At 47.8% G+C, this 21,530-nt stretch overlaps 1 protein-coding gene across 1 annotated transcript in view; it reads right to left on the bottom strand.

The window, feature by feature from the left end:
• Positions 1–4,273: 4,273 nt before the first annotated feature.
• Positions 4,274–21,530, bottom strand: part of LOC125713382 (palmitoyltransferase ZDHHC9-like) — a 31,354-nt gene continuing 14,097 nt past the window's right edge. Inside the window, exons 2-9 of the mRNA XM_048984440.1 lie at positions 20,383–20,543; positions 18,366–18,524; positions 17,321–17,458; positions 11,088–11,134; positions 10,507–10,611; positions 9,872–9,975; positions 9,666–9,759; positions 4,274–8,724 (exon numbers count right to left, since the gene is read on the bottom strand). Coding sequence (XP_048840397.1) covers positions 8,344–8,724; positions 9,666–9,759; positions 9,872–9,975; positions 10,507–10,611; positions 11,088–11,134; positions 17,321–17,458; positions 18,366–18,524; positions 20,383–20,543 — 1,189 coding nt within the window. The 3' untranslated portion in view covers positions 4,274–8,343. The remainder of the gene's footprint in view (positions 8,725–9,665; positions 9,760–9,871; positions 9,976–10,506; positions 10,612–11,087; positions 11,135–17,320; positions 17,459–18,365; positions 18,525–20,382; positions 20,544–21,530) is intronic.

Here is a 21,530-nt window from a genome sequence, read left to right as displayed (position 1 = left end):
AAGGTATCTACAGTGCATTATAGGTGAAAGCTTTATAAAACATTCATAATGCATAATAATCATGAGTATAATGTGTTATGGCTTTCCATAAATATATATATCCATGTTTATAATGCTGTATAAATGCATTATAATGTGTTATGAATGTGCTCATAGATTTATATAGATATGGCATTCATAGAAAAGTGTTACCAAACCTTGCAACAGTATCTTAGCAACAGTATTACCATCAGCCTAAAGACACAGGGATGCCTGAACAAAGGCAAAAAAAAATCAACAAAACACTATCACTAAAATGTATTTAAATAACTTAGAGTCAGCTTCTGAATAAAGTCCATTTGTAGAGGCAAAAAACAACCAATAATTAGAGGCTGTGTTGTATAAGCAGCCTTCAAAGCCTTATTATAATACTTTGTTTTATTGGCAAATATTCATAAATATTTGCACGTTTCCCCTTGGGCTGTGGGGGAAATGCCACATGCCACGTGCCACGTGAACAAGGCAAGGAAGAAAGTTCCACAAAACTACCATTGTGTAAATGGCACAAGATAAGGCTGCAGTGAAACGCAGACCCTGCAGGGCAGACACCCCCGGATCCCGCTCACATTGTTCGGCGACAGCTCAGCGAGCACCTATGTGTGAAACAGGGCAGTCTCTCCATCATCCATAAGGAGAAAGAGGGGCTGGGTTCACATCTTCTAAGTCTGACATGAAACTGAGAGAAGATTTATAAGTAGCTGCACTAGATAAAGATAAATGTTGGTGACAGGTTCTGGATTGCTGGAGGCACTTGCTGGCCCTGAGGTGCACTGCCCCAGGGTCCTCCCTTGGGGGCAATGTCTAGTCAAATGGTACTGACGACCTAATTTGTAACCTCCCTGATCAGTTTGTCCACTTCCCCATCTTGGCCTAGCTCCACCTACCCATCCAACGGCTCTCCTACACCCTGCCAATGCTAAGCAGTCTGTACAGTAATCTCCAGCTCATCATCCAGATGATTATGCCAGTGGACAGTTGTGGATGTGCATCTTCCGCTCTGAGCTTGCCTCCTACACAAGGCAGTTTCTCCTGTGGCCAAACCCAGGCTGCAGTTCACTCACAAGAGCATGGTCCCCTCTGTACTTTGCCTTGTCGTGCCTGAGAGTCTAGAAAAAAACAACCCAAGTCGTTCTAAGTACACGAGCAGGATCTTCCCTCCTCTTTTGCGTGAATCTTGTACCAATCGACTGAACTGGGAATGCGAGATGAGATATTCTCCGCTAATTTCTTCCCGGCTGCCTCAAACTCAGCAGCATTCGTAGGTTCAGCCCCTACACGTTCTGCTTCATGGTTCGAAAGGCTCCCTCCAGAACCGTTAGAACCAACAACAGAACCTTACGCATAAGGGTAGGCATATGGTATGATACTACAGTCCACATTTGCTTGTTAAAATGCTCTGGGTCCATTTTTATGTCACTGAGAGAGGTAAGAATTTCATTCCGTTCCGTTGGCTGTCAGGGCTGGTTTTGCGGAGACGACAGCACCCCCGGTGGGGAAAGGAAGGTGCTAAGATCTCTCCCCCTTTTGACCGAATCCTGACCCAAATAGCGGCCAGCACAGCATCTTCTGGCTCTTCTCCTCCTGGCTGTTTTTCATCCTTACCTCTGTCTTTCCCATCTTCACCGTCCTCCCCATATCCCCCATCTCTAGCCTCTGTAGACATCTGCATTCTCTTCCCAGGTTCTTCCTGCCATGTACCAGAATCCTTCCATTTGCATGTCCTCCCTTTCGGCCTTCAAGCTGCCCCTGAATCGGCTCCCCGGTTCCGGCTAAAAAGCCTCTTCAGGCCGTCCTTCTCTGTACACATACCCCCTGCTGTTCACATAACCCACTTACCATTCCTGTCTGCTGCCCCTTCACCTCAGTTCACAGGCCTATATACTGTAAAACACAAGCATATTCCCTTTGGAGGCAGCCAGCCGATTTCACACACAAAACCATTGTACTTTCCAGGAGTGTCAGATACCCAGAACACCACCTGCTGCTGGAATGATCAGAACATGGTGAGTTTCTAACAATCTCCTCTTACACCTCTAACAGCTTTAATTGTAATTTTTTGTAATTATCATAATCCAGTAGCCTACATTCAATTTGACGGATCACTGTTCCTGGACACAAAGGGGAACAATAAAAATCTGAAAGATTCGCTAAAAGTTTTAATCACCACCAAAGGAAACAGTGGTCTGTCATACGGAGAACCTACATGTAGAATCTCTATGTCTTTTAATGTGGAAGAATTCTAACCCAGCAGGTGGCCACGCAGTCACTACCACAAGGGGACTCAAACCCAACATTACCGGTTGGGGCTTTAACAAAATGGCTGTGTAGATTCCTCTCATTGCGTCCCTGAACGCCTGAGTCGTAAACTGCAATCCTCTGTCCTTGGGGGAATTTTAGCAGTTCGCCAGATCCTGGGATGCACCTTAGCAACTGTGATCCTATTTGTGACTTAATGAACTGTAGAAAAATGTCAACAAACCGCCATCATGAGCTTGCAAAGTTTTTATCGAAGAAGAATATCCTGGCCGACCGGAAGTCACACGACACTTGAGGGAGGAGAGAGAGCTTCCCTTCTAGCCTGAGATCCGTGATCAGAAATTCCCAGCCAGAAGATAATGTGCATGAAGCCCACAAACACGTGAGAATAACCTGCACCTATAGCATTGTGCCTTGTCACTTGCTCGCACGGATGTTCATTGTCAGAAATCCTACGCGGTCATTTCCTGTTGGCTAAGATTCTACCCCTAGTTATTGATGCTACTGATGCTGCCACCATGACAGTTACTGTATAGCAAACATTGCTTTCCCTGTCCATAATATGTTGTGTGGTTTTTGTTTGTTTTCTTTATCCTATGCCAGCGTCTTTGAGGTCTTGTAAAGGCGTTACATAAATAAAATGTATTTTTATCCATCCATCCATTTTCCAAACCGCTTATCCTACTGGGTTGCGGGGGGTCCGGAGCCTATCCCGGAAGCAATGGGCACGAGGCAGGGAACAACCCAGGATGGGGGGCCAGCCCATCGCAGGGCACACTCACACACCATTCACTCACACATGCACACCTACGGGCAATTTAGCAAGTCCAATTAGCCTCAGCATGTTTTTGGACTGTGGGGGGAAACCGGAGTACCTGGAGGAAACCCCACGATGACATGAGGAGAACATGCAAATTCCACGCACATGTAACCCAGGCGGAGACTCGAACCCGGGTCCCAGAGGTGTGAGGCAACAGTGCTAACCACTGCACCACTATGCCGCCCCATGTATTTTTATTATAAGCTATAATTAGCACCGGTGCTCATTGACTTGGTATTCTGATTTGAGAAGCTTCTGCGTCAAATGTCTTTAATAACCAGCTTGAAATGCTCGTTTTGCTTGTGGAAACCCGATTGAAGGATGCCGTTACAGATTACAGATTACGAAAGCTGAGAGAAAAATGACGATTGTGGGAAAATGGCCTTTCTAGCCCGGAACAAACAGCAGAGAGAGAGGCTGTGAATCTGCGGCAGGTGTGGGAAGGTGTGCAGTTTGTTCTGATTCCAGCATAAACGAGACTAATCTACTAACTGAACACTTCCAACTGGTCTAGGGTCACCTAAATCTTATGTCCATATCGCATTAAATATTCCACATAATATGCAATCAGCAATGTAATACATTTACAGAGGGGACTTTGTAAAAAAGGCACACAGACCCAACGCTGATTATTATTCCAACCCAATACAAACAAAAACACCATCAAATTTCAGATGAAAGTCGACATATTATAATCATACTCACTGTTTCATTTAAAAAAACATTCATTCGAGGGAAGACAAAAAACACCCCAAAAACATTTTACTCTCCCAATATTATTACACCCCAACTTTCAAGTTTAATAAACAATAATAATGTAATCAAATTAGATCTGACAATCATCAATTTCACTTTGCTTAATGGATTAATATATTATTAAATTTTGATTAATAGTGAGAAATGCATTACAGTATAATGTTCAATAATTTATATTCCTACAATTTTTCTTCTCAAAGCCAAGCATTTCTCTGAAATCAGGGACCAACTGGGTTAATAAGCAGTATTACATGTAGCATACTTTTCCTACTGTTATATTGAATATTTTGCTCCATAAGGTGGTAAATCGTATTAAAATAGCACAATGCGAGGATTTCCTTTTGTGTTCAAATGTCTCCCAATTTCAGTTTCCATGGTGAAGAAATCATGATCACAAACTCCTTGAAATCACAAATCACTCTGATTTTATTTAATGTCTTTTACACGACCCATAATCCTTCAGGAGTCATAGCCCATCTAAACCACAGATACAGCTTCCTGGGCAATTAACTCACAATTAAAAATGTTAACAGAAGTTTGTATAATGATCACGCTGATCCTTCATTAAAAAAAAGTGAAGAAAAGTGAAATACTGTTTACAGTCACAGTGTTATTACAAAGCAAAGGTATTGATCATAATCTGTCAGTGATACCTGTATATAGAACATCAGAGCACACATTCCACACATCCGTCAGCTTTTAAACGCTCTCTTGCCTTTTCTGTTTTAATAACCCATTGTTACATTTGGAAATAAATCCCAACCATCCATCTTCTAAACACTCATCCTGGGCCTGGAGTATGTCGCAGGGCACAAAGCAGGGGTAAACCCTGGATGGGATGCCAGTCCATCGCAGGCACATCGATACACTACAGGCAACTTAGAGACAGCAATCAGCCTAACTGATCTGCGGGAAGAAACTCACAAGACACAAGGAGGACATGCAAACTCCCCCCACTAGGGGGGAGGGGTATGACTTAAACCTCCCCAACTCTGGAGATGTTAGGCGAACGTGAGCTACAATGATAACATGCCAGCCTTCGGATAATTGATAACATTTTCAGATTTTGGTTGTCCTTGGATCAAAATCTCCTGAGCTAATTGTACGACCGAAGATAACCATCACCAGTGATACAAAGCAGTTCCTTTTCTATAATAATAATTTTCCATTTCTATAATAATAATAATAATATATATTACACTTTTTAAAGTATGATCACCTGCTTTAAAATCCACAGTTACAGCCCATGGAAAAACGCTTCTCTGGTTCTTAATGAATTCACACATAGCTAATAATAATGTAAAGGTCTTGTTGCGTGACTGAACAGTGCAGTGTGTCACCAGTCATTACAATTACTCTACTGCATCATTAAAGGCTTTGTCAGAGATGTCATGGGTGGACACCTAGCAGTGAATGATAAGATGATAAGATGAGCTTGGCTATGAGCAAAACTACCTGCCAACGAATAAAACATCTGAAGAGAACAAAAGATTGTCCTTCTCGGCACAAGAGCACAAGAGCCCCCTCCATCCACCCCTCCCAACCCCATTCCTAATCCTGACCAAAGAAGCACCTGCAGCTTTCAGAATCCCTGGGATTATCATGTAAATTTGGCATAGTTAGGATTATCATAACAACAGTTACCATTGCCTGAAAGTCAGGGAAAGGGAAGGATTATGTTAAATTTCAGAATTTTATCCAGCAGAAAGAGCAGTATTACCCTTTACAAGCCCATAAACACCTGAAAAGACTCAATTATAGTCACTGTCATTCAATGTCCACATGAAACTATGAACTTCATTTTGTGATACAGAATCAGACATTAAAGTAATTTTTCATCACAATAAACACATGACTTTTCTCAACCAAATCTCATATGATACAGTCTTAACTGGCGTCTGGCTAACTTTCTGTACATTCACATATTTTCTATGAATCAAATGATTATTTACACAATGCCTAAATGACACACTGCTGCTAATGTGTGCTAAAGTTTTTCTCTCAGCGCTTTTTAATGATTAAACCATAAGTATATACTGACACTTGCCTGACTTTCATTTTTAACAAGAGATTGTAATAAATAAATATAAACAAAAACAAACACACAAATAATCATCTCCCTCCAGTTCCGCATTCTGGCAGTATTCTGTATGACTTTGAATGTAAATACAAACTGGTTAAATACTCCTACCATATTCTGGTCCAAGAGAAATATGTTTACTACAGGGTACAAGACTATCAAATCTTTTTGTACAGTGTTCTGATCGAGCAGTTGCAGTAATCCAATCTAACCCTTCCAACAGTTTTTTTTCCATCCCTTAATTTTACATGTTCTATTCAATAATCCATCTCCACATGACTTTTTTTTCTAGAAATTTCCTTGAGGTCTCTTAATAATAAAAGTAAAGCATTTTTAATATTTGCTCTATAAGTTTGATTAAATAGGTTTTTATGCACAAAGGAATCAGCAGCCTCTCAGTCCCTCGTACCTCAGGGTCGTTTGCTTTCTGTGTGAATCCTTCAGCTTCTGAATACCATATAAGGTATGTATAATGTCCATATAAGGAAGTACATATAATGTCCATATAAGGAAGTATGTATAATGTCCATATAAGGAAGTATGTATAATGTTATCAATAGTAATCACAAGGCTGCAAAGTAAATTTACTTGACCTCAGCACTGCTTTCCTCCCAAATTTATTACACTGCAGGTCTTCCTGCAGAAAAGGCTTCCTCCACTGTGATTATGTCCTTCCAGAATGGCTTTATCAATGACTTACATCTAATGGGTAATGAACTTCATCATCATTAGTATGAACTCCAAATCCTAAATCACTCCCAACTCTCCCCCAACCATTTAATGCCACTGTCCTACAAACCACGATAACCCAATTTTGTGTAAAAAAAAAAAAAAAAACAAAAGATGTTGGACAAAACTACACATGAAATAAAGATCTCCATTCACTCCATTACTGTACAATAGATAATTAGTGGCACAGAGCTTCTGAGTTGGCATCATAACCTTAATGTATTTCTATGGAGAACAGAATTAAAACGACATGACCGAGAGTGGAGTTTGGATGCACACACTTCAATAATGACGATGCATGCCATCCAGCTTAATTTCGCTTTTCTGTACATTTTTACAGTCTTCTGAACATCTCCCCAGTAGGGGCTTCCATGTGTACATGTATATGAAAGCCAAACAATGACTTTTGCAGTGTTTCGACTCTGCTTTCCATCTCCTTAGTGACGAAATGTCACGTATGCCATAATACTCCAAACGCGTGTTACGGCAGGCGTTCTGCCAGGAATGTTTGACATGTGCCCGGAATTAACATAAGCGGGGCCTGTCTGTGGACGGCCGAGGTCACATGCGATAGTGCAGCTTCGAGATAAGGCACAATTATCAACCTTCCACTGTCTGAGGCGACGAGGCGAACGATTCACTACGGACAGCCGGGACGAGCTCGGCACCGCGGCCGCCTCCGGAGCCACCGTGAGCAGGGGTGTGCCGGTGGCTGTGGAAGACCCCCCTCCACGCCTGACGGGAGCCCCCAGGTGCACTGTGAAGCGACTGAAATGGTTCTGTCTGAGTGTGACAAGATGCCTGCCTGAAAAAAAGCGAAGTGAACGGCATGGAAGCAGAAGCATGGAATAAGGACGCCGTCGCCTATTGGAAATAGTGAAAAATACTCAGGGCTCAACAATTCCCAGCAAATGCTGTTACCATAAAAAAGTTTCATGTGACAGGTGGGTTATAAACACCAGTGTCAGTGGCGAGTATGAGAGATGGACATATATCTACACTGTGTTGATGTTTTTTTGCAGCTTTACGGTTACAGCCAGTAATCCTGGCTGATAATATTGGCAAGTTCACCCCACAGCCAGCGCTCTCTCTCTCTCTCTCTCTCTCTCATGGAATTACCCATCATTCCTGCTTTTGAGCCATTAATTCTCTGAATTGCATAGAGGCTGATAGAAAAGAAAAAAACAAACAAGCCTGCAAGTGATTGTGTCTTTTCTTTGTTCTGGAAGATTCATAAGTGCCTGGGAGAGAGGCTGTGACAGACAGACCAAGAAGAGTTTCGATTCGTCCATCAGTTTTTTTTTTTTTTTTACGATTACGGAAATGAGGATGAAGAGAACTGTTAGCGTTAGTAAGATGGGCCTCCTGGACAGGACTCAGAAACAATGCACTCCAATCATTCTGCAGGCAAAGAAAACCTCTGTCCTGATCCTCCTCAATTCTCTGAGGAGATGCCTGATGAGCACAGAGGACCCTGAGGATCCCACTTCGTCCCACCACGCTGGAATGACGTTCAAACGACGCTTTGCTTTCAGTTCGCTTATGGTCAGTTTCATAGATTGATAGGTATATATTTCCTCAGAAACGCTAAACATGTCCTTCTTTTACATATAGGTTTTGTGTTAGTGATAATACTGCGAAGGGTTTTCCCAGTCCGGTTTGGCTACTGTACTCTCTCCTTTTCTAGTAAAGTATCTGTTAAGTCATCGGGGGACGCGAGGGGCGGGCCAGAGGCCTTCTCCTTGGGCGTGGGGCCCTGCTCCTTCGAGGACTGTCTCTTCTCCTTAGAACAGGAGACTCTCTCTTTCAGAGCAGACGCCTTCTCCTTGGGCGTGGGGTCTTGCTCCTTGGTGTTTGAGTTGGTGTCTGTGTGGTCGGTGCTCTTGCTTTTAGGGGTAGAGCCGTTCTCCTTGGCGCTGGAGCTCTTCCCCTTAACGTTGGTGACTCTCTCCTTCAGCGAAGCGCTGCTCCATGTGGAAGACGGGCTGCTGTAGTCGGCATTGTCGCAGCTCTGCTTTCGCAAGAAGGCTGCTGCTTTGGCTTTCTGCCAAGGAATAAAGGAGAGGACACTGAAAAGCTGCCCGTCACAATACACTCAAGTATAAAGGAATGTTTTGTCATGAAACATCTCATCTATTCTGGAAAAAGACAAGATTTCTAATTTGTAATTCAGAAAATAATCCTTCTAATCCTTGCCGGAGCAGTAAGAAGAAAAGTTCAACTGTAGTGTGACGTACATATACCGTTAAAATTCAAAATACCTAAAATATTTATAAAGTGAGATTTTCTAGCACTCTGCAAGGATCTATTTTTTATATTCAGTTTTTGAGCTTTTAAAATGTGATTTTCTCAAGCTATAAATGCATGGCATCAGTGCAGGAGTGATATAGTCTGGCTGTTTCTGATACAGAACCAAAAAGTTATAAAACTTATGCGTACAACCACCGAGATAACACTGAAGTTCCACTACGAAGCACCCCGGATATTTTGGAATATAATTTACAGGTAATCCAGGAAAATTGATTCACTCTTGGTCTGATGTACAGTTTCTTTTGTCTATAACAATAAACCCTTGCAGATTTTTACAGAGAACAACACGCAGTCCGCAGGTAACGAACAAGATCTGTTCCCTACCCGTCTTTAAGTCAAATTTGTATGTAAGTCAGAATAATAATGATATAGTATTCAATGGTCGTAATAATAATACAGCAATAATACAAGTAACTGTGTATGTTACTGTACTGTACCATGAGCCGACGAACCGCTGAAGCCGTGAAATATCTCCATGAGTGTTATCAAGCAGTGCGTGCATTCGTTATTACTCATATTTTTAATATGATAGGCTTTAAGGCAGTCCCTTTGTAAGGACAAGTTGTCCGTAAGTTGTACGTTCCTAACCCGGGTGCGTGTCTGTGACATATCATTCCGTGCAGGCGCGTTCCTGGACCACTAAGCCGAACCCCGAGGGCACTTCTGTTGGCTCACCGCAATCTGCAGCTCCAGGCCACTGGTCTTGCTTGCCGATTGGATGGCGGGAGTACCCGGCTTCTCTAACAGCAGTCCCCTTCTGTCCAGCACGCTGCCAAAAGCAGACACCGTCACTCACCCCGAGCGGGAGCAGCGTCACAGAGGCGAGGGAGAGGCGGCTACAGCCAGGGTGGATATTCTCCTGGGAGGCACCTGTAACTTACCTGGGGTAGGCAGGCCCACAGAGCACCTCACAGCAGTTCTTCATGATGTTCTTGTGGCTGTATGGGTTCTGCAGACGATTCTTCCCCGACCACGAGCCTTTGATCTGCGCACCAAAAACAGCAGAGGATTTCAAGGAGCCTGGCTTCAAGCTGGGGTAATAAAGGATGGAGCAGTCGGCTGTGGACTCAGAAAGGATGTAATGACCATTTCCTGGGCAGCAGGGATGTAGGATAAATTTCAATACAAAGATAGAACTCAAAAAGCAAACGGCCAGTACTAACATCTGGTTCAAAATGAATCGGTTTTGACTTTTCAAGACTGAATTCCTTTTAGAATAGATATGATCCTGAAAAGCTGATAAAATATATTTTTTTATTTTATGAAAAATGCATATAGTTAATTGCGTATACAGTCATTTGTAACTGGCATATGAATTTCAGTTCATATTTCTAACTGGAAATTTGATGGGCACATTGGACCATATCACACAAGCAGCTGAAGGAGCGTCTCACAGAATCTGGAAGGCGTAGCTAACGTGGGCCATGGGGCTTCCTCCTTTACGTGGACAGAACATCAAAACACAGTGCGCAAAGACCAGCCATGTAGACCAGAAGGTCACATGACAAATACTCACATCCTCATTGGTGGTCTGATTGAGGGAGATCAGGTACGTGTGAAAACCAGTCAGTCCCACCACGGACCAGAGAGTAAAGAAGCAGACGACCACCTCCACCACAGTGATGGAAAGTTAAGGAAAACGCTGACCAGAAGGAGCAAGAGCCCAGCACCTTTCATGATTATCGGCTCTTTGCTTATTTCTCCAGTTCATTTTGACAAAAAATATCTCTCAGTCGCAATAGACATGATACCCTATAAAGACCCACACAACTTGCGAATTAATCATAAACAAATAAATGTAGTGTTCATTAAGGAAATACAGCTTTTCTGTAGGGTCATTCAGAGACACACTAATCTGCAGGTGCTGATATTAGCATTTATGGTTGTTTATGCGCGGAGCAACCCCCCTTCGCCGTTGTTTACATACACATGTAGATTCCATCCAGGTCACGTTTGCCGGTGGGTAGAATTCAGGCTGAAACCAAAACAACCCCCCTGCTGTTCTATCCAAGCCAAAAACACGGCAGTAAGAACCTCCTCCGGCACAAAAGGACGTCCTGAACGTTGCCTAGAGCAGCTGGCGCCGAAAGGATATGTTCCGGGGCTTTCCTTCAGGGTGCTCACGAATCCCGAGTCCACCGAGCCTGTGGGGGAGCGCAGACAACAGTGGAGTGATACAGGTATGGAGCCAAAGCACACTCTCACACTCGGTAACACCCTTTAACACACTCCTGACAGGGGAAATACACATACATACATACACACACAGACACACACAGATGTGTATATATATATATATATATATATATATATATATATATATATATATATATATATATATACACACACACACACACACACACACACACAAGGTGTTGTGTGACAAAATGCCGCTGAGGCACACAGCCACGACCCCGCCTGGGTTCCCATGTCTCCCTGCTCTCCCTTAGGTCGCACAGCCCTTTCATTACACTGTAATTAAGCTGCACAGACACACAGCCCCACAATGTCTCCTTTCCTCAAGTGTTAATACCCCAATTTCATAGCCACCCAAACACAGGAAAATCTACATGCACACGCTCACACACACGTCTGTATTCATACGACTGTCTATGCATTTCTATTGGCAAGTCCCTAATCCCAACAATGACATCCTTAACCCCTTCCCAGCCCTAACCTTAACCATAAGTAACCAACATAAATACAAGAGTTTTGACATTTTTAGTTTTTGGACGGCAGTCATAGACTTTTATAAAATTAAGTTTCCCCTAATGGGGACGGGAAAAAAGGGTCCCCACAATGTCAAAATGAAAGGTTGTTATCATATTGTAGGGACATTTGGTTCCCCCGATGTAATGTGCACACACACACATACACACACACACACAGCATGTACTCACTTCCCTAACTTACCAGAAGCTCCCAGCCGTGCCAAGATGATTAGTAACGCTTAGACTCAGGCACTATGCACAACCTCCAGGACTGAATTAAGACTACAGGCCCAGAGCTAATTAACTGCACTATAAATAAAAGCCAAACACCAAACTGTGGGGAGCAAGTTTTTGTCGTTTCTCTCCCTCTCTCTTTAGTGCTATAAATTCTGTCCACCCACACACCTCACCATGTGAGCAAGCATCCAACTAATATCATGGAAACAAGCTCCTGCTTAAACTGATTATCCACTTCCTCTCCATCTCTTCATATTCCTATCAGTGCTGATTACCTACTACTGGTCTACAAACCTGAGCTACAGGGATGTTTACAATGTGCCCCTAGGATATAGAGCCCTGCATCGGGACTGGAGTCCCACTGGACCCCCTGAAATCTCGCGGGAGCGGGCAGTTTTAAGGTTGCCACGGGTAGGAGCGGGCAGTTTTAAGGTTGCCACGGGCAGGAGCGGGCAGTTTTAAGGTTGCCACGGGCAGGAGCGGGCAGTTTTAAGGTTGCCACGGGCAGGAGCGGGTGGCTAAAAATAGACATCAGGTCCCAAGATTTTTGGCAGGATGGAGAATGTAACATAAATAAACATAATTTATTTTGTGTTTGATGTCATATATCTGTGTTTGTTCTGAGCCATTGTATTAAATTGTGATTTTCAGCTAGTTTAAAGGTATTTCTTTGAAATAAGATTCAGGATTCTCTTCTGTTTTTAAGCTGCTCTTGTTTTTTTATAATAATGTGATATTTAAACATTTGTTGTATAGATTTGTTTATTTTTTTTTTGTTAACTGTGCAGATATTTGTACATCTGATTAGTTTTTGGGCTCAGTTTACATTTGTGATTCAAAGTTGAGAGATTTTTGTTGAATTTCTTTTATTTATTTAGTTCTTGTTCTATTGGAATAAAACATTTAATGCATATAAACTTATTTCATCATACTGTATATCCATTAATGGATCTGCGGTTGCGTGCGGGATTGGACAGAAATATTGCGGGAGCGGGCAGGAGTGACAGGGACAGATAACGGGAGCGAGCAGTAATGGTCAGAGAGCGGGTGGGAGTGGGTGGGAGAGACAGGGACAGATAACGGGAGCGGGCAGTAATGGTCAGAGAGCGGGTGGGAGTGGGTGGGAGAGACAGGGACAGATAACGGGAGCGGGCGGTAATGGTCAGAGAGCGGGTGGGAGTGGGTGGGAGAGACAGGGACAGATAACGGGAGCGGGCGGTAATGGTCAGAGAGCGGGTGGGAGCGGGCGGGAGTGACGGGGACTGAAAACGGGAGCGGGCGGTAATGGTCAGAGAGCGGGTGGGAGCGGGTGGGAGAGACAGGGACAGATAACGGGAGCGGGCGGTAATGGTCAGAGAGCGGGTGGGAGCGGGTGGGAGAGACAGGGACAGAGAACGGGAGCGGGCAGTAATGGTCAGAGAGCGGGTGGGAGCGGGTGGGAGAGACAGGGACAGATAACGGGAGCGGGCGGTAATGGTCAGAGAGCGGGTGGGAGTGGGCGGGAGTGACAGGGACAGATAACGGGAGCGGGCAGTAATGGTCAGAGAGCGGGTGGGAGCGGGCGGGAGTGACAGGGACAGATAACGGGAGCAGGCAGTAATGGTCAGAGAGCGGGTGGGAGCGGGCGGGAGTGACAGGGACAGATAACGGGAGCGGGCAGTAATGGTCAGAGAGCGGGTGGGAGCGAGTGGGAGCGGGCGGGAGTGACAGGGACAGATAACGGGAGCGGGCAGTAATGGTCAGAGAGCGGGTGGGAGCGGGCGGGAGTGACAGGGACAGATAACGGGAGCGGGCGGTAATGGTCAGAGAGCGGGTGGGAGCGGGCGGGAGTGACAGGGACAGATAACAGGAGCGGGCAGTAATGGTCAGAGAGCGGGTGGGAGCGAGTGGGAGAGACAGGGACAGATAACGGGAGCGGGCAGTAATGGTTAGAGAGCGGGTGGGAGCGGGTGGGAGAGACAGGGACAGATAACGGGAGCGGGCGGTAATGGTCAGAGAGCGGGTGGGAGTGACAGGGACAGATAACGGGAGCGGGAAGTAATGGTCAGAGAGCGGGTGGGAGTGGGCGGGAGTGACAGGGACAGATAACGGGAGCGGGCAGTAATGGTCAGAGAGCGGGTGGGAGTGACAGGGACAGATAACGGGAGCGGGAAGTAATGGTCAGAGAGCGGGTGGGAGCGGACGGGAGTGACAGGGACAGATATCAGGAGCGGGTAGTAATGGTCAGAGAGCGGGTGGGAGTGGGTGGGAGAGACAGGGACAGATAACGGGAGCGGGCAGTAATGGTCAGAGAGCGGGTGGGAGCGGGTGGGAGAGACAGGGACAGATAACGGGAGCGGGCGGTAATGGTCAGAGAGCGGGTGGGAGTGACAGGGACAGATAACGGGAGCGGGAAGTAATGGTCAGAGAGCGGGTGGGAGTGGGCGGGAGTGACAGGGACAGATAACGGGAGCGGGCAGTAATGGTCAGAGAGCGGGTGGGAGTGACAGGGACAGATAACGGGAGCGGGAAGTAATGGTCAGAGAGCGGGTGGGAGCGGACGGGAGTGACAGGGACAGATATCAGGAGCGGGTAGTAATGGTCAGAGAGCGGGTGGGAGTGGGTGGGAGAGACAGGGACAGATAACGGGAGCGGGCAGTAATGGTCAGAGAGCGGGTGGGAGCGGGTGGGAGAGACAGGGACAGATAACGGGAGCGGGCGGTAATGGTCAGAGAGCGGGTGGGAGCGGGCGGGAGTGACAGGGACAGATAACGGGAGCGGGCAGTAATGGTCAGAGAGCGGGTGGGAGCGGGCGGGAGTGACAGGGACAGATAACGGGAGCGGGCAGTAATGGTCAGAGAGCGGGTGGGAGCGGGCGGGAGAGACAGGGACAGATAACGAGAGCGGGTAGTAATGGTCAGAGAGCGGGTGGGAGCGGACGGGAGTGACAGGGACAGATATCAGGAGCAGGCAGTAATGGTCAGAGAGCGGGTGGGAGCGGGTGGGAGTGACAGGGACAGATAACGGGAGCGGGCAGTAATGGTCAGAGAGCGGGTGGGAGTGACAGGGACAGATAACGGGAGCAGGCGGTAATGGTCAGAGAGCGGGTGGGAGCGGGTGGGAGTGACAGGGACAGATAACGGGAGCGGGCAGTAATGGTCAGAGAGCGGGTGGGAGTGACAGGGACAGATAACGGGAGCAGGCGGTAATGGTCAGAGAGCGGGTGGGAGCGGGTGGGAGAGACAGGGACAGATAACGGGAGCGGGTAGTAATGGTCAGAGAGCGGGTGGGAGTGGGTGGGAGAGACAGGGACAGATAACGGGAGCGGGCAGTAATGGTCAGAGAGCGGGTGGGAGTGACAGGGACAGATAACGGGAGCGGGCAGTAATGGTCAGAGAGCGGGTGGGAGCGGGTGGGAGTGACAGGGACAGATAACGGGAGCGGGCAGTAATGGTCAGAGAGCGGGTGGGAGTGACAGGGACAGATAACGGGAGCAGGCGGTAATGGTCAGAGAGCGGGTGGGAGTGGGTGGGAGAGACAGGGACAGATAACGGGAGCGGGCAGTAATGGTCAGAGAGCGGGTGGGAGCGGGTGGGAGAGACAGGGACAGATAACGGGAGCGGGCGGTAATGGTCAGAGAGCGGGTGGGAGTGACAGGGACAGATAACGGGAGCGGGAAGTAATGGTCAGAGAGCGGGTGGGAGTGGGCGGGAGTGACAGGGACAGATAACGGGAGCGGGCAGTAATGGTCAGAGAGCGGGTGGGAGTGACAGGGACAGATAACGGGAGCGGGAAGTAATGGTCAGAGAGCGGGTGGGAGCGGACGGGAGTGACAGGGACAGATATCAGGAGCGGGTAGTAATGGTCAGAGAGCGGGTGGGAGTGGGTGGGAGAGACAGGGACAGATAACGGGAGCGGGCAGTAATGGTCAGAGAGCGGGTGGGAGCGGGTGGGAGAGACAGGGACAGATAACGGGAGCGGGCGGTAATGGTCAGAGAGCGGGTGGGAGCGGGCGGGAGTGACAGGGACAGATAACGGGAGCGGGCAGTAATGGTCAGAGAGCGGGTGGGAGCGGGCGGGAGTGACAGGGACAGATAACGGGAGCGGGCAGTAATGGTCAGAGAGCGGGTGGGAGCGGGCGGGAGAGACAGGGACAGATAACGGGAGCGGGTAGTAATGGTCAGAGAGCGGGTGGGAGCGGACGGGAGTGACAGGGACAGATATCAGGAGCAGGCAGTAATGGTCAGAGAGCGGGTGGGAGCGGGTGGGAGTGACAGGGACAGATAACGGGAGCGGGCAGTAATGGTCAGAGAGCGGGTGGGAGTGACAGGGACAGATAACGGGAGCAGGCGGTAATGGTCAGAGAGCGGGTGGGAGCGGGTGGGAGTGACAGGGACAGATAACGGGAGCGGGCAGTAATGGTCAGAGAGCGGGTGGGAGTGACAGGGACAGATAACGGGAGCAGGCGGTAATGGTCAGAGAGCGGGTGGGAGCGGGTGGGAGAGACAGGGACAGATAACGGGAGCGGGTAGTAATGGTCAGAGAGCGGGTGGGAGTGGGTGGGAGAGACAGGGACAGATAACGGGAGCGGGCAGTAATGGTCAGAGAGCGGGTGGGAGTGACAGGGACAGATAACGGGAGCGGGCAGTAATGGTCAGAGAGCGGGTGGGAGAGACAGGGACAGATAACGGGAGCGGGCAGTAATGGTCAGAGAGCGGGTGGGAGTGACAGGGACAGATAACGGGAGCAGGCGGTAATGGTCAGAGAGCGGGTGGGAACGGGTGGGAGAGACAGGGACAGATAACGGGAGCGGGCAGTAATGGTCAGAGAGCGGGTGGGAGAGACAGGGACAGATAACGGGAGCGGGCAGTAATGGTCAGAGAGCGGGTGGGAGTGACAGGGACAGATAACGGGAGCGGGCAGTAATGGTCAGAGAGCGGGTGGGAGTGACAGGGACAGATAACGGGAGCGGGCAGTAATGGTCAGAGAGCGGGTGGGAGTGACAGGGACAGATAACGGGAGCGGGCAGTAATGGTCAGAGAGCGGGTGGGAGCGGGTGGGAGAGACAGGGACAGATAACGGGAGCGGGCAGTAATGGTCAGAGAGCGGGTGGGAGAGACAGGGACAGATAACGGGAGCGGGCAGTAATGGTCAGAGAGCGGGTGGGAGTGACAGGGACAGATAACGGGAGCGGGCAGTAATGGTCAGAGAGCGGGTGGGAGTGACAGGGACAGATAACGGGAGCGGGCAGTAATGGTCAGAGAGCGGGTGGGAGTGACAGGGACAGATAACGGGAGCGGGCAGTAATGGTCAGAGAGCGGGTGGGAGCGGGATTAAAAAAAAGTCCCACGCAGGTCTCTACTAGGATATAAAACCCCAGATCGCCCCCTACAGGACACTTACGCATCACCACATGGACGATGTCAAAGGCGAAGATGTAGATGGTGAGCAGTGAGAGTGACAGTGTGAACAGGTAGAAGTAGCGGTAGTTCCTCTTGCCCACACAGTTTCCCACCCAGGGGCAGTGATGGTCGAATCGCTCTGTGGGTGAGAGGGGGGGTAGACAAAGGAGGGGTCATCCCAAATAGTGGCATATTAAGACACCACTTCATGAATTTCCAACAGAAAGTGTAGGTGGAAAAGACTGAATCTCTGAACTGTATGTCATCAAAGATGCGAAAGCACTGGCGCGAATGAAATGCCAGAAAAGCACAGAGTCCCGAGTCTAATATCAGCAGAACAGCTTTAAGAGGCCTAGAGTCTGGATTAATGTTCCCAACAAGGCATTCCTGTCCCGAATGCTGAGTCACGCTGCAACTGCAGAATGCAGACTGGCTGTGTCTGCGCAGATCCCGCGACTGCTTCGGGCACTGACTGTGAGTTTGTGCTGAGGGGATCCTGAATGAAAAGCTCTGTTCTCCCTGTGTGTGTGTGTGTGTGTGTTGAGGAGATCACAGAGGAAGGAGTGCGGCCAATTTGGTGTCTGACCCTCGAAATATTGTCATTTACTCCGCAGCCCAACCGCGTCCCCAAACGACCACGGCCACTGGAGTCGATCACTTCCTGCAAGGGCACCCCCCCCCACCCCCCCCCATCCACCTGGCCTGTAAGAAGAGCAGCTCAAGATCATTTAAAATTTTGTTCTCTTTGTCTAATATCAAACCGTTCACTCTCATAACCATCAGCATCATAATTTTCTTTTTCCATATTTTATAACTGCCAGAATTTAGACTTTGTGAATATAATTACAGTACAGTACCCCCCCCTCCCCCCCCGTTGTAGTCACTGCTATAAGCTCCGCTGCTCTTAAACCAAAAGTGCACCATCAGTAACACTGAACGCTTCTAGTTTGTCAGCAGAGACAGAGCAGCTCCAAGGCGAGACAGGCTTCTTCTTCACCAGCCACAGTGCCCAGTGGGGGGGGCGGGGTCCCCCAGGCCTCACTCACCCACGCAGTTGTCGCAGATGCTGCAGTGTGAAGCGCGCGGAGGCCGGAAGATCTTGCAGGTGTAGCAGTACTTCAGCTTCACTATCTGACTGTTGATCTGGACATTTCTGATGCGTGGGGGAGGGCGTTGTCCCGCCGGGACACTGCCATTGGCTGCTTCTGGAGGGGCGGGACACAGGAGGAGAAACCTTTAGTCTGGGGCAGTGCTGCCATGCGGCACCCCATCCCAGATAAAAGACTGTGCAGTGAAAATCCACAGCGGTACTGGGTTTGTTCTGAGCAAAACCAGGACACAGGACCGCGATAGGGATGGTGTAGAAATATCCTGCCTCAGAACACAATGCCTGCATCTAAGGTTGTAAAAACATATCAATTAGATTTTTTTGTGCTCTGAAGGCCTGTTATGTTTATGTTTGCACTGAAAGATAGATTTCTGTTCAGAGGCTGGCTGGTGTTATAAATGAACTCGAAGCCATTGCAATAGTAATGCAGATGGAAAGAAAAAAATGGCTTCCTGTTGCTTTGAAAGCACAGGACACAACTGGCAAACAGCATGAAACCTTGTGTACAACACCTTCAAAGCTAAAGAGCCAATCGGCTGACAAGTGTGAACTTTTCGTCAAACCAAAGCAGACGTCAGCATTAAGATGCCAGGTCTGGCGTGGACGTCTGAGAGAGCACTGCAGAATACCAAAACACTTTTTAATTACACATGGTAACTACCTAACCTCTTGGGTGGCCTGGATTCGTATTCCGTCTCCGTAAATGATTCCAGGAAGATACCCCGTCACATTAGCCCCGCCCTCGATAGCATCGCTGACAATCAGTCGTTAAATGGACACACGTCTGGAACATCGTCACCAAACCGAGTTAGGTATCAACCATATGAGGTCACCGCAATCCCCTATTTGCACTATCTGACTATCAGAGCTCACTGATGTAAAAAAAAAATCGGAATTATCTGAATTCTGTGAAAGTTGTCCCTTCATGCACGTCTGCATAAAACCATTAAACCTCAAATGAACAAACCAAGAGGTCCATAATGGCAACTAAGATCTACTGCTCTTATTCAAAGGACCATTTTTTATTCTTATTTCCTGCAGAAAGATAAATTTGCATGAAAGCACTGAGATCTTAAGTGGCGTTAATCCCGTTTAGCTAGTCGACGAAGAGAGAGGGGACTGCAGAGTGGAGACCACCTCCCAACACTAAAGTAACCCCCCTGAAATTATTTCTGGTGGATTACAGAAACATTGCCTGAGATGCGGTTAGAGGAGGCGTACGGCCTTCCGCCTGCTGCCAAACTCATTAGGGCACAAGGGCAGAGTAAAGGTGGGGGAGGTGAAGGCCAGGCAGGAGATAGACATCTTCCGGCCTTTCTCCTGCGCGTCTGATTCGTGGAGCTCCTCGGCTGACGCTCGTGGAGGGAGACTGCTGTGGTTTCATGCCTCTGGTCCTGTTACACAGGGCTGGCAAACCGCCCGTCTGATAAACATGGCCATACTGTTTCCTTAACCAAGTGAAAGCTAAAAAGGAATTAATTAAAAAAAAGTAAAATAAATATTTTTAGTGGGTCGTTTTTTTCAGTAGATCAAGTTTTAAAACAAACTGTTGCCGCCATACTTGTCATTTTCTCCAACTAATTTTTTTAATTAATATATAAAAATAAGTTATTTCCGTCCTCTCTGTATTCCTGAAGCCTTTTTGAAATGTCTTGGAGAATCTCGGTTTAGAATCACATTATATAATAATTCACCTGGACCGACTTGGCATAGTGCCAGAACCCAGAAAGCAAGCTGCTTCTCAAATGCAAACCAGCTAAAAATAACATGGATGTGGGATGAGGTTGGAGCTTGTTCATAAACACCAGGAAGGATCCATCGCCACGGAAGCAGACACACAGGTCTACTTGAAGGATCTACGCATCTAAATTTTCACCTCACAAGGGATCAATCTTCAGTGGGGAGCGGTACAGCGACGCTGGGTCTCAGTGTCTGGGGGTCGGCCTGGGACTCACCGATCTCCATCTCGATGAAGGTGGCCTCCTCCGGCAGAGCGCGCGGAAGCACGCCGGGGTCACTGAAGCTGGTCCGCAGCAGCATGGCCACCACGAAGAGGAAGAGCACGGCCGCAAACATGGGGACAGCAGGAGAGAGGTGGACGGCCAGGTACGGGCACCTGTGAGGGTCAAGAAGCACCATAGGAAAGTTACACACAAAAATGAATCATTGAAAACTTAGCATGGCTGTGGGCTGTAATATTTATCCAGTCCATCCGAATGTTGCAATCTAAAAATAAATACAGAAAAACGGGCTAGACTAAATATTGGAATCACGAATAGAAATATTTACTCAAATCTACTTTTTAATTAATGTGTTGTCTTGGACGTCTTGCTTACTTAACATGTGCCACTGAGCTATGTTCACGCACACTGCAGAACTGTACCAAATACAATTTCTTGTGGCCTTGGCTGTGTGGCAGTAATGTGTATTTTTCAAAGTGTGAAAAGAGGGTTTCTGATGTGTGTTTCAGACGCTCACAATAGACCTACAAGGAGCAGAATCCCAACCGCCACTGTTTAAAATAGTGAAAGCTGCTTGGAGAAAAGACGAGTGGCTGCCAACCGCTGCCACTGGCCGTGCCGTCTTGCCGAATAAATAACCCAGGGTGGTGATGTTTACTGGGGTAGCGAGACCTAGATCTGGGAAAGAGAGGACGCTCGGAGAGAGAGGAGTGCTGAACAGAGAGGGACACAGGCAGCCTCACGGTCTCAGACAACGTCTTCGAATCCAAGATCTTAAAATGATGCATTTTTATACCAAGATAATAAAACAAACTATATGTCATATAATCTTTATTTAGCGTATGGTTTTGTCCCAAAATCCGCACAACTGAAAGCAGACTGAGACTGCTCTTGGAGGCTAAGGGCCTCGCTCACGGGCCCAACGGCAACATCAGTGCCAACCCTGGGGTCCGACATAGCGACTGTCCCTGGAGGCCAAGGGCCACGCACAAGGGCCCAACGGTGACATCAGTGCCAACCCTGGGGTCCGACATAGCGACTGTCCCTGGAGGCCAAGGGCCACGCACAAGGGCCCAACTGCGACATCAGTGCCAACCCTGGGGTCCGACACAGCGACTGTCCCTGGAGGCCAAGGACCACGC

This window comes from Brienomyrus brachyistius, chromosome 18 (genome assembly GCF_023856365.1).
Source record: "Brienomyrus brachyistius isolate T26 chromosome 18, BBRACH_0.4, whole genome shotgun sequence".
NCBI classification, from domain to species: domain Eukaryota; kingdom Metazoa; phylum Chordata; class Actinopteri; order Osteoglossiformes; family Mormyridae; genus Brienomyrus; species Brienomyrus brachyistius.
The sequence above is the reverse complement of the archived record's forward strand: the minus strand, read 5'-3'. Positions and strand labels throughout refer to the sequence as shown.